The sequence below is a fragment of the Kogia breviceps genome, chromosome 2 (assembly GCF_026419965.1).
Source record: "Kogia breviceps isolate mKogBre1 chromosome 2, mKogBre1 haplotype 1, whole genome shotgun sequence".
Lineage (NCBI taxonomy): Eukaryota > Metazoa > Chordata > Mammalia > Artiodactyla > Physeteridae > Kogia > Kogia breviceps.
The window spans coordinates 83,707,986-83,721,310 of record NC_081311.1 but is presented as its reverse complement, the minus strand read 5'-3'; the positions used below and the strand labels follow the sequence as shown (position 1 = coordinate 83,721,310).

Here is a 13,325-nt window from a genome sequence, read left to right as displayed (position 1 = left end):
GGTAAATTCTCTCTGAGCCGAAGCAGAAGAGGAAGCGTCATTTATAAAATGGGGGATGAAATAAAAGTAGTTACCGAGTAGGGCAGTTTTCTGGGTTCGAGTAAGTAATACAGTTTTAAGCACTGTGTGAGGATGATAAATACTAAGTAAGTGCTAGCTTCTGCTCTTATTGGTGGTGTTAGATTCCTCCTCTCGGTCTCCATGCTGTACCATCTATAAAAAGGATGTAATTACTCACATGGTTTGAGTCTTTCTTTCCTTTTTAAAATTGTCTACTTCTTCCGGAGAGGCAATGAAAATTATACCACTTAATCTGCAACCTCTTGTGATTCCAATGGACTGGGTTAGGGGTGCCCTAGAAGATGGGGGAGAGCTGTCGCTTAAAGACCACTGGACTTGGGCTTCCCTGGTGGCGCAGTGGTTGAGAATCCGCCTGCCGATGCAGGGGACACGGGTTCATGCCCCGGTCCGGGAGGATCCCACATGCCGCGGAGCCTGCGCGTCCGGAGCCTGTGCTCCGCAACGGGAGAGGCCACAACAGTGAGGCCTGCATACCACAAAAAAAAAAAAGACCACTGGACTTAGGATGCCTGGGTCTCCTGATGGGCCACCTAAGACCTTGAGCACATCACAGAACCACTTTGGGCATTACCTGATCTCTAAGCGGGGACCTTGGAAGGAAGATCCCATAAGGTCCTTATCAGATCTAGAGACTGTGATTCTGTGTGTTGATCTTTACAGATGATTACAGTTTTCACTATATGATCCCAGTTCTGGTTAGTTCCCTTAAAATGAAAATGCCACCTGTTTGTTCTTATTTTAGAAATATACCATAAGTATGGATTTTGTAAGAACATTTGAACGGCAATGTGGATCACAGGCCAGTGTAAAAAGATTAAGAGCACATCCCGCCTATCACAGCTTCAATAATAAGTGGAACTTGCCTGTGTATTTTCAAATAAGGTCAGTAATTTATCCCCCCCGCCTCCACCCTCCTAGAGTAGAATTTGAACACCAGTTAAGGACGTCGGCTCCAGGTAACAGCCCCTTCTTGATGGCCATCCTGCTGTTCTTTGGGAAACAAAAGTTAGAGTGGAAATGCACAGGAGGTATCATGATTACCGAAGTTCTGGTTTGTATGACAAAAAGATAAGTTTTACTCTTTGGTCATTAGAGGGCTGAGAACACTAGAATCAGAGTGAGCTAGACCAGGCCTGGCTTCATTCCTACGTGCTACGTCCTCGTTCGTCGAGAAGAGACGGAAGGAGCGGGTCACCTAGCAGCTTTCTCTCCGTTTTCCTCTCTCATCACCTGCTTCAAATGGCAGACCTACCCTACATTTGTTGTTTTGCTCATCTGGAACATTTTCTGTCTTCGGAGGGAGTCGGGAGAAGTAGCCTCTCTTAGAGTAGTCTTTGTAGCTGGTTCCATCTTATCTGTTGATAATAATTCTATTTGTTGTATTGGACTCCTTTAAAATACTTTGTGACCTTTTTTCTCTCTATTCTGGAAAATGGTGACACTTTTCTTCCAGATGTCATAGTGATATCACCTGTGTCAGTAAGTGGTTCTGTAGACTATTAGGGGAAATTTAGGATAAGTCAGTAACAATATGTGTTCCCTTAGAAAAATAGATGATAATAGCCATTTTTGCAGATTCTCTTGAATGAGATCACAATAAGCTCCTCCGTAGAATGGTGTTAACTAGAGCATTTTAGTTAGAATGCTCTCTAAAGACTCATAGGCTTTTTGTTTAAATTGTTGGATGTTTTCATTAATTATGATGCAGTCCTTCCCCAGAGTTCTAAGGAATAATTACAGAGGGAAATATACTAAGAATTAGATACCTTGATTTGTAGTTACTCACCATGACTGAGAATATATGTAATCATCTTTTGATAATGAAATCATCATAGCTGTCAGACTGTTAGTAAGATGCCCTTTTACATACAATACTGGGCTTTATGCTTAATTTTTCAAGGTTACATTATCCTGTAGGTAGGAAATTAAGGATTTTTTTTGTCTAAGATACTCATGGACTGCATGAGAAGTAATCGTTATGTGATGATCAAGACTAAGCCAGGGCAAGAAGCCCTTTGGGTTTGTGAGAAGAATTTAAAATGGTGAAGCATCATGTTATAGCGTAAGACTACAGTAGAGAAATAATGTTTCAGCTGTCCCATGTCTTTTGTAGTCCAGGTTCAAAGTTAGATTGCTTTAGATAGCCAATGCCGTCACAGCCCACACTCCTGTCTCCTGCCTCCGAACCCCTCTTTTCTAGTCATTTTCCCCAGACCCCATGGCCCCATGCTTGGTAATCTTGCACTGTCACCTTGCTTCCTGGAGCTCTGGGCCCTGCGGGGCGGGGACAGCACGGCCCGACCTCGGCAGGTTCTCCTCTCATTATACGTTCTCTCAAAGCTGGTGATTGAGCCTTAAACTCTGTGGGAACTCAGCCGGTTCCCTGAAGGACGTTTTCACCTTCAGCAGATTTTAGCCATAGCGTTCAAAGGGATTGGTTAACTTTTCTTTGTAAACAGTTTTATTTAAAATGTATAAAAATTTAAAAAAAATTATGTTTGAGTTATGAAGTGTGGAACTTCATAACATTCAATACATTTGTTTTTCCGTTGAAGAAATAAATTCAAGTAATACTTTATAGGACACCATTCTGTTGATTTTTATCAGGCGTTAGATTGTTTATTCTGAGGGATGACAGAATGTTCTGCAGACACTGCTGGGGTCAGAGTTGTCGTGTGACCTGATTCACTTCAGGGTCATTTGAAGTGAGCCTAAAGCCAGTGGGGTGGTGAGGTGTTGACATGTTTCCAGGGAGAAGTATTAATATTGCACCCTCAGTAGCAGGTGGATGCTCCCGGGTCTGAGTCTGTGCCTGCATCCGCGTCACCTTCAGGAAAAAGGCAGCCCTGGCCCCCACACGCCCTTCTGTGAGCCCCTGTGTTCCCCTCCTGCCCCTGGTACCCTGCTGCGTCTGTGCTTCATTTGCTCTTACAGGAGTATCGGAAAGTAGGGTTCGGACTCCGTTTCTCATAGGAAGAGATTAAATGCACATGTGCGCAGAACAGTCTCAAATGATGGAGAATCAGTGGCTGCCTGGAAACTGGGCCAGTCGCCCCTTAAATGCCACAGGCAAAGTGTTAGGTCTTTTTTAATTGAACTATCGCTAGAATGTTATATGCTCCCAGGACGGTCACACGTGTGTTCTGTGTCTGTTACATTCAGCACGCGCTGAGCATGGTGTAGCTCCTTTACGACGTGGAGTCCGTGTGGCACTAACGTACCTTCCTTTCCCTCCACCCTCCGCAAGTGTGTGCATGCGCGAAGTAGAGACGTGCGTTGGGAAGTGCGTCTCCAGACCCTCCCCAAACCCAAATGTAAGAATTTGGGAGTGTTTGTATTTGGGGTTGCCTTTCTTACAAATCTCCTATCAAGAGTAGAATAGCATCCCATATACACATGAAGACTACAGCACAACTTTTCAAATTTCACCAAAGTAACGTCTCACTTTGTTTCTTTTCTAAGAAGTATAATGTATCACTTCAATCCTGGAAGTTACTGCCCAGCAAGGCTATGCCAGGGGCTGGTGCTGGGCTCCTGGCTCTTGGGGGCCGAGGGGACAGCTGGGTCACGTGACATAGGCAGCTTTCCTTTCAAGGGTCCAACAGTTGGTCCCACGTAGTCAGTACATCTGTGTGAAATGCACTGGTGTCGGGTCTGCTGCGTTTTTCTTGCACTTTCTCGTTTGTGTGTTTATCAGAATTGTCATAGGGCTTCCCTGGTGGCGCAGTGGTTGAGAGTCCGCCTGCCGATGCAGGAGACGTGGGTTCGTGCCCTGGTCCGGGAAGATCCCACATGCCGCGGAGCGACTGAGCCCGTGAGCCATGGCCGCTGAGCCTGTGCGTCCGGAGCCTGTGCTCCGCAACGGGAGAGGCCACAACAGTGAGAGGCCCGCATACCGCAAAAAAAAAAAAAAAAAAAAAAAAAGAATTGTCATAGACGTACATATAATTTTATCCCGTGTCTTTACTTACACTGAATTATACCTGCTCTTCTCATGGCCGCAGAGCTTCAAGCGGACCTGTCTTCGTGCTGCGCTCGGCATGGCTGTGCTGCGCGTTACAGGTCCTTCCCTTCCTTGGGGCCTGGTGTTCCCTGTTGTAAACAGTGCTGTGTTAGCTGTCAGGCCTTTTCCGTGTTTCGTTGTGGATTTGGAGGAAAGGTGGGCTGAGGGGTTGAGGCTGACGCAGGTGCTGGTTTGCTCTGTCCGCTGCGGGCAGCCCCTCCCCTCCTCACTGTGCTCGGGGCCACCACCGCCTTCGCTGGGCCCCGGTGCTCTCTTCTGTTCCCCGCTTGCCTTCTGTCACTTGGCTCCCCGCTGCTTGGAGAGACTAGCCTTTCGCAGGCTTCACGGCGCAGAGGGCGAGTCCCTCCCCTCCCTGTGGTGTAGGGGTGCTGCAGGCACTGGCCAGCTCCAGTGGCCCCCGGTGGGCCAGCGTCCTCCGCCGCCAGCCACTCGCACCTTTGTGGCGGGCAGGGCGGCTGCTCCTTGTGTGAAGTAACCAGTCTCTGAACTGCTTTTAAAAAGCACGTGAGTGCTATCCAAAAGCCAGAATTGTGACTTCAGTAAATTGACGTGAAGCATGTGTCAGAATTTATTGCTGGCAAAGGAACTAGCAGGTGACAGAAAAGTGTATGGTGAAGAAAGTACGAAGACGGAAGAGCTATATAGTTGGGAAGAAAAATGCTACGTAAGCAGCTAGTTAAGGAAATACGCACACACACGCGCGCGCACACACACACACACACACACACACACACGCACAGTTTTCATTTCAGAGTCATAAAAATGTATCCACACCAGTCATTAAAGTAGAAGTCTGTGACAGGATGGTATGAGGGGACAAGTGGGCCAGCAGAGGAAAAAGAAAACCCATCCAGGAAGCAGATCTTGAGCCTCGCCGGGCCAGTTACCATGGTAGCGCGAGAGACCAGCAGCAGACCCTCGAAGAGCACCAGGAGACAGTTGTTCTGGTATAACTGCCTGTCTTCAGTGATCTTTCTCAAGCTGCAAACAAAGACACAGAATACAGCTTTCCCATTTCTTAGTTTGGGGGACGTTCACTTTCTTCTGATAGGGCTGATGTCAGAAGCCTGGAAAAACCAGTCTTACGGCCTTGAAGTGATTACCTGACGATAGCCAGTGGGTCTTGCCAGAAATGGCTTCCTGGTGGATTATTTGAGACACGTTTATTTCCTGCTCAGTAAAAAAAAGTGTGGAGAACAGGCATCTCTGACAGCGCTGGCCTCACCAACAAGCCAGTGGAGGAAGGTCCTGTTTCGTGGGGAGAGGGGAGGATGGGTGGGACAGACGCCTGCAGCAGAGAAAACAACAGTTTACGCTCTTGTTTTTCTCTCAGATTTAGAGAAATAGCAGGATCCTTAGAAGCAGCACTTACAGATGTCCTGGAAGACGCACCAGGTAACTTCCTCGAAGTGACAAATGACAGGCTGTCACTAAGTGAGTTAAGTAGGCTCACCAAGTCATCTTGGGGATCTCAGTACCCTGGGGGCACTTTTACTTTTTCCTTTCTTCCAGTAAGTTACACCCAAAGACATACTTTAACTTCTTTTTTGGAAAAAGGTTTATAGAGCTTCTTGCTGTACAGAGATGATAAAAAGGCTGCTCTAAGAACACAGGAAGCAGACCTCATTTTCATTCCTCAGTATAACGTGTCAAGGGGGTGTAACCGCTGCCGTGCTTAAGGGGGCAGCCCTTTTTGTAGCCAAGTGGCCACGCTCTGCTTCTCTCCGAACCCGAGGTGAAGGATCAGGGTGGCCTTCCCTCTGGGGGGTGGCTCACAGCTGGGGCGCCTCCAGAGGCCCGGGGCCAGGCCTGGGGCAGCGCGCGGGTGACTGGGGTGAGGGTACACTTTGCAGACACCTGTGCGTCGTCTGCATCCGTACAGCCTCGTGCGTCTGTGTCATGTTGTAGCCAGCCCCAGTGGCCACTCACCTAGTAGGTGGCTGTTCCTATAGCCACAAGGGTCTTTGGGCGGCTCCGCTCCACTCCTGCTCCCTTTCGTGCAGCCGAGTTCCATCTCAGCTGCACTCTTTTAGCCTCAAAGTTAGTTTCCAGCTGTTTTTGCCAAAAATGGCCATATGTAATCGACATCCTGTATTGAAGTAGCATATTCAGGAGGGAGGGGAAGACAGGATAAATTCAGAGCCGAAGATGAAACCCCTGCCAGTGACTGCCACTCGAGCCCGTGCTTGTTGATTTGGTATAAAGTGCCTGCTGACTGCTGCTTTCTGAATTATGCCGTTTATGTTTAATGTTTATCAGATGCCTGGGAGGGGGAGTCGTGTAACATTAGAAACGCCTCCATAAAGCTTTGCTCACTACATAGGGTTCTTGAGAAGGCCACTGGCTTTGCTCTTGGGTTGTACGTTGAAGATTTTAGCCATTAGCCCTTCAGCTGAGATTCCTTAACTGTGTGTTTTTTGTCTAGCTGGAAGTCCGTATTGCCTCTTGGCTTCTCACAGGACGTGGAGCAGCCTGCAGAGGTGCTGGTCTGACCAGATGTTCTTGCCGTTGCTGGTGCATCGTCTGTGGAGACTCACTCTGCAGATTCTGGCGCGGTACTCCGTGTTTGTCAAGGAGGTGAGGGCTGGCGGGTGGCTCATCCCTAATCGAGGCTGTAATGAATTAAAGATGGGTGAACCTGAACGTGCTGAGAGTTTTAAAGGCCATGTTGTCAAGAGAGGTTGATGTGGGGACTGCAGGCCAGCTTCTCAGTTGCGACCCAATTCCGCTTCTGGGTTTCCTTTTCACTCTCGTGTGTGTGGCCTCGAGGGGCGTCTGCTATCACGTGGTCAGTGCTTTGTCGTTTGGAAAAGCCCTCACCGGCCACCTCATTTTTCCCTTCTGACAACCAGGATCTTTGCCTCCAGATTAAAACAGAAATGCTCATTTTAATGAAAATGATTTTAAAAATGCGTACTTTAGTATCCAGGCTTTCGAAGTGTAAAAACTCCAAGTGGTTGAGATTAAAAGGTAGTAAAATTAATTAACCCTCCCTCCATTTCAGAAGTAGTAGTTGGATGCATTAAGTGTCTGCACGCCTCTCATGGTTTATTAGATATTGTGCATAAAGCCACGGGAGTACTCGTGTGGTCCGCTGCTGTGCCCCCAGCGCCGCCAGGCCCTGCGCCTGCGTCTCAGAGATGCCTGCTGCGCGGGCAGCCCAGTGACACACGCGCCCCCCGGCCACGGCAAGGTGATGAGTATAAAAGAGACGTGAGCGGAAGCTCAGGGAAGACGTCGTGAGGAAGGCCTCGTCCACGGAAAGGAAGACGCGCTGTCAGCTGGAGCAGGGCGTCTCAGTGGAGAGAGCGTGGCTTTCAAGACAGCGTCAGACCTTGGCTCTGCCACTGTTTATCTAATTTCGCGGTCTTAGGGAAATTGAGTCTCGTATTCTTCATCTGTCGAGTAGGAAAACAGCTTCTATGTGTGCTTGTCGTGAGGAACAGAGAGAGATTTGACCAGCGAACTGATAACCAAGGGGCCTGGCAGACAGTGGTGCTCCATGGAAGTTCCTTTCCCTCTCACTGCCCAGAGGGGTCTCAGGAGGCCACCCTGCTCCATGAAACTGTCCGCGAAGACCGTGCGGTGCCTGGGGCGCAGTCGGGCTGGCACAGTCCTGTTGGGCCTGGGCCTGCTACGCCACGCCCGAGCAAGATGCCAGCCAGCAGTTCTTCTCACATCCAGAATATTCCATTCTTTTCTTGATCCCAGTGCTCGTCTCGTAGGGTTTTTTTTCCCTTGTAGCAAATCCATCATGCAAAGAACACTTCTGTCGTTGGTGTTATTTGAAGCATAATTGAGGTTTAGATTTTGGTTTTTTTTTTACCCTTATGATGACGATAAATTTATTAAGCAAATACCATAAATTATATACCTTAAGCAGTTAATTAATTTTTTAAAACCTATGATGTTCCAGATCTTAATTTTCCTTTAGTTTAGGGGCCTGTTGTTTTATTTCTGCCTGTTACTTAAGTCAAGGAGGGGAAATGCACATGGGGTTGCAGTTTGTCCTGTTTCTCTTTTTTCTGCACCTGCCTGGGGAGAGGGTTGTGGTATTTTTTTCATGAGTAAACTTGCACTGAATCCTTTGTAGACAGTGGCATTTTATGGTCAGTCATTGACCCGTATAAATGCTCATGTATCTTGCTGGTGGAAACACATTTAATAGTTGACATCCTTTTTTTTCAGCTTTTACTCAGGCCCATCTCTAATGAAAGTGCCAAGGATATTAAAAAGCCTTTGGTAACTGGCAGCAAAGATCCTTCCGTCACCCAAGGGAATTGCGAAGACCAAGGAGGCGGCCCTTCCGAAACGAAGCCCGTCGTCCCCGTTTCCAGCACTCAGCTTGTTTACGTGGTCGCAGACCTGGACAGGCTTCAGGAACAGGTGAGCCTGTGTCCCAGAGGAATTCTAAGTCCCGGCTTCAGTGCTTGCAGCGTCTGGCCTCGTGGGGCTTAGAATAGAGGGCCCAGGGCACCCTGAGGGGACATCGGCTCACCTCCCTTCTGGGCGTTGCTCCCGTTCCCCTGCCCGGCGTGTGTGCTCCTCCTTGCTCACCAGTCCCGCCTAGGGTGTGCTAGCCCGGAGCCTTGGCTTCCCTTCCAGCAGTGATGCCACAGGCTTGCAGCGTGCCAGGCACCACTGTTTTTTTGCATTAGCTCAGTTTACTCTCTGCAGGCGTGACCTTTAGTGGGTTAGATTTTAATTATTTCTAATTCACTTACCCGGTATTTCAGGGTAATATGTAATCTTCAGCTATACTTTGAAAGTGCTGACCTATGAGCACTTCTTCCTGTTTTCTCCAAATAGATTCCATGTTCTTGCTTTTACCGTTAACAGAACTTTGTGGGATGAATGTGTTTTAAGTGCTGTGATATGTAATTCTGCTTTTCTCAAGTTTAAATATTTTGTGGTGCTTGGACAAATATTGTATGTTTGGAGCAAAAATGTGGTCTTTACCATGAGTTTTCTTGGTACTGGGGAGAGCTACAGAATAGAAAATGATTTTGCATATTTTCTGGGTCTATTAATAGCCGTAAAAATGCTATTTTCCATGTTGTTGGATTCTTTCTTAGTGAAAGTATTAATTAGGAATTTTGTTTTCTTCTGATGAAAATCACTGGAAGTTCTGAGTTTAGTTTTATCGTTCAGTAATAATATTCTAGAGTTTGTAGATGCATAAAGAATTGACTCTTCCTTTGATTTATAAAAAGTAACTAAATATATAAAGTGCATATTTATTTCAGCTTCCAGAACTCTTGGAAACAGTCAGGCCAAAACTTGAAGTGATTGGCTTTAAGAATTTTTCTTCTATCTCAGGTAAAAATGAATCTTTAGATTCAGCAAATCTTTGAATAAGAAATAATTTACAATAGAATTTTAGAGACTGTAAGATAAATTTTAACTAACCATTTTCTTCTCTAGTTGTAAGTCCTTGGTTGTTTCTGTATTCTGTTGTGTGTTTATATGAGATATCTTGTTTAATTCTAATAATTTGATTTGATTTGGTTTGTTATAGTATGCTCTCTAAATATGTTGACGGTATTTAAAATAGAATTCACCCCTGGGCCTGGATAGTGTGATGAAACACATGCTTCTGTCTCTGCAGCAGCCCTGGAGGACTCCCGGCTGTCTCTGTCTGCCTGTGTGCCTGCCTTGAGTGACAGAATCACCCAGGACTTGAGTGAGTCTTGCTTCAGTCACCTGAAAAGTGCCCTGGAGGTTCCCAGGCTGTACCGGAGAACCAATAAGGTCAGTGCCCTCACTGAAAAGGATTTCGAGGTGGGGAAATATATATCAGGAAGGCCAGAGAGGGAGGAAGTGGTTAAGCGAGGGACAGAAATAGGTTCTCAGGGGGAGAATCCGTCTCATGGAGAGAATCCCTATTTGTGAGAAGGGGGCTCCTCAGTAGATGAGGCACAGACACAACTCAGGTAGTTGGACTTGCACAGCACGGCCTTCAGGAAAAATCGTATTTTCAAAGAAAGCATTTTGCTAAAACATTTTTAAGTCCTACCCTTCTTTTGGTCTTCATATCTTATATTTGAAAATATTTGAATTTACCTTATTTCTTTTATATTGTCATTGGAAGTGCCTTCTCTCTCCTGTCTTTTACTGGATAAGGTATTTTAAAAAGCTGCATTAAAATATATTAAAGGCATTTATAAGGTGAAAAATTAAGCTCACACTGGTGTTCAAAGTCGAGTTCTGTGTCACTTTGTAGAATGGGGATTGGGGGATTTGTTTTTACCAGCGTTTTAGTTTTCCCTCTTGAACTCTCATTTTCATGTGTTTATTTATGCTCATTTCATTCTTGTCAGTTCTCACTTATTTTCCCTCTAGATTTTCTTTTCTCCTAGTTGGATAGGTGGATTTTAGGCCATTTACAACTGAAATTATTCTCAGGAGCTGTGAGAATCTCCTGCAGCTTGTGCTCCTTTGAATACCCTGGAGTTCCTACAGACACGCCTGGGCAGGGCCGCGTCTTTGTTGTGTGCTGAGCCTGCGGCCTGGTCTGCTGTCAGGGTTCCTCTTCCCGCCCGGCCCGTATTCTGGGTGCAGCGAGCGGCTGGGCTGAGTGCTGAGCTGAGACCCAGCTCACCTCCACTGGGGCTGTTCTCCTTTTCCTTTTAAAATCTGGGACACACAGCAGAATTCCCATTTCTAGCAAGAGTACCTTAGCTCCCGATTTTCTGGGTCTGAAGTGGGAGAGACCTATTTTATTTTGCCAAATTCATCACTTCCTTTAGGAATCTAGCAACTTTTCCCTCTCTTCAACGGGGTGTTACATTTACCGAGTGCTCGCATCATGGGTCAGACACCGTGCTAAAGACTTTATACCCTTGTTAGTCCTACTGAGTGAGCGCCCGTGTCCTTATTCACGGATGAAGAAGCCCAAACTAAGACAAGTCAGGCACCTTGGACCCTAACCTCTCAAATGGTGGTCTGTTGACCAGCAGCGGATGGTCACTGGTGGGAGCTTGTTAGAGATGTGCCATCTCAAAACGTGGCCCCGTTCCCCTCCCTATAGCACACACACCGAATCAGACCCGGAATTAACGAGGTGGCCAGGTGATCCGTGTGGACACCGGGTTAGGGAACCCAAGTCCAGTCGGCTCCGGGCTTCGTCCTCCCTGGCTCTCTCTCCACGGCTCCCTCTTGGTCTGCAGGGGTCTTTCTGTGGACAACGCTTGTATGTATCTCAAAACTGGTACCTGCGTAATGCCCTTTTGAAAGTGAGGTTTGGGTAACTTACTCTCTTTCTTCTTTTTTTTTTTCTTTTTTTTCTGTTCATCTTTAACCCCTCCCAACATTATTCCAGGAGGTGCCAACGACTGCCTCCTCTTACGTGGACAGCGCTCTGAAGCCGTTGTACCAGCTGCAGAACGGGCACAAGGATAAGCTCAAACAAGCCATAATTCAGCAGTGGTTAGAAGGCGCTCTCTCTGAGAGCACGCATAAGTAAGTAGCTTAAAAGCAGACTATTCTGGACTTCGTAGAAAAGCCCTAAGTCAGAGATCACTGGGACCATCACAGGCTGCTTGTGGATAAGGTAGTAAGAACATCCAGTGGCCGCATCGCTGGACAAGGCAGGGTGCGGGGACTCAGTCCCTTCCCGACTGGCTCTCACCACCCCACCCGAGGCTCTGCCTGGCCTCTCCCAGCTCACACACCTTTCGGGGCCCAGGCACATTCCACAGTCTCCCCGGCACACTGCCTTGGACTGTCCTTAACCTCGCTTCACACAGGGATGTTCTGCGAGTCCAGGCACGCGTTCTCCTTTCGGGTCCTTTCTCTTCAGCTCTGTCAGTCCATGATGGGTCCAGTCATGCCACATGATCAGCAGACTTGCGCTGGGGAGACCAGTGTAATCAAGGAAGCGGAAACACTCATTGTGCAGTGTAATTACAACTGTTGAAGAATGGGTGTCAGAATCCTAAAACTAATGAGAATAGGGGAGGTGTTCAGTATCACTGTGGTCAAACATCTCTTCATTTCCGATTCCCCCTACTTTTCCCCAAATCCAGCACTGAGTTATGTCAGAAAGTATATTATTTGATTTTATTGTTGGATTTTGTTTAATTATTAATTTTGCAGTACTATTTTGTTTCTTTCGACCAGTTACGAGTTAAGCAGCATTTGTGAGTTAACTTAGAACATAACGATGAGTTATAATACTGTTTCTGTGGGGAAATGTATTCCAAGTGCCAAATAACCAGCTTGTAAACAAAATTTTGAAATATAACTCATTTATAATCTGGAAATTATATTGAAAATATTTAAAGGCAATTAGTTTTATTTAAAAGTTCTGAAATACTTTTTAAAAGATGAGCTGTTCCTAGAACTGATGGTAAAGGAGTTTGTTCCTTGGAATTGGAGAATGAGCTGCAGCTGCTCACCCTTGATACAGGAAAGACAGTTTGGCCTGTGATTCTTGCGTAGTGTTCAGGACCGAAATTTTAGACAGAATTCATGTACATAGTTCTTATGTTCCGAGAGGATGCAGTGCTAGACAGTCAAGACCCTGTTTGTCTTTCAGTCTTGAGAAACAGTATTTACCATGGCTGTTTTTTGTTTGTTTTTTTTTTTTACTGGAATTGAATTTTTATCTTAAAAATCCCCGTTTTGGTCCACAAAGCTCGCGGGTGTGTTTGGCGTTGTGTCTCTTTCACCAGTCTGTGTGTCTCATGCTCAAGGTACTATGAGACCGTGTCAGACGTCCTGAACTCCGTGAGGAAGATGGAGGAGAGCCTGAAGAGGCTGAAACAAGCCAGGAGGACCGCTCCCGCCACCCCCACCGGGCCCAGTGGCGGCGGCATGAGTGACGATGACAAGATCAGGCTGCAGCTGGCCTTGGACGTCGCGTATTTAGGAGAGCAGGTGACCCGAGCGCCGCCGTCCTTCCAGGGGGCCCGACTCTGCATTCCGAGGGCCCGGCAGCCAGCTGCTGGTGCGCCTGAGCCCAGAGATGCTGGGAGGGACCGGGAGTCCATTCCTGGTGCTAGAAAAGAGGGCCAGGGCCCCAGACACTTGAAGGAAGAGGGCGGGCCCCTAGGGAACATGAGAAAGAAAAGACAGACTTTTTGAGGTCCAGGGAATTGACATCCTCTTGGCTCGCTGGCATTCATGTTCCCGAAGCCGCTGGTGGTGAGCCCGTGGGCAGAGATGGTGTCCTGTCGGTCCACTGCCTGGAACGTGCCTGATACGTCATGGGTGCTAG

The 13,325-nt window shown here is 47.1% G+C and overlaps 1 protein-coding gene across 5 annotated transcripts in view; it reads left to right on the top strand.

The window, feature by feature from the left end:
- COG2 (component of oligomeric golgi complex 2) overlaps positions 1-13,325 on the top strand; it is a 42,018-nt gene that overhangs the window by 26,811 nt on the left and 1,882 nt on the right. For 3 of the 5 annotated variants that reach the window (XM_059053317.2, XM_067025742.1, XM_067025741.1), the window contains 8 exons: positions 824-963; positions 5,439-5,500; positions 6,531-6,682; positions 8,294-8,491; positions 9,352-9,424; positions 9,714-9,856; positions 11,427-11,566; positions 12,802-12,985. In XM_059053317.2, coding sequence (XP_058909300.1) covers positions 824-963; positions 5,439-5,500; positions 6,531-6,682; positions 8,294-8,491; positions 9,352-9,424; positions 9,714-9,856; positions 11,427-11,566; positions 12,802-12,985 — 1,092 coding nt within the window. The remainder of the gene's footprint in view (positions 1-823; positions 964-5,438; positions 5,501-6,530; positions 6,683-8,293; positions 8,492-9,351; positions 9,425-9,713; positions 9,857-11,426; positions 11,567-12,801; positions 12,986-13,325) is intronic. The other 2 variants (XM_067025743.1, XM_059053318.2) reach the window with 1 other exon arrangement.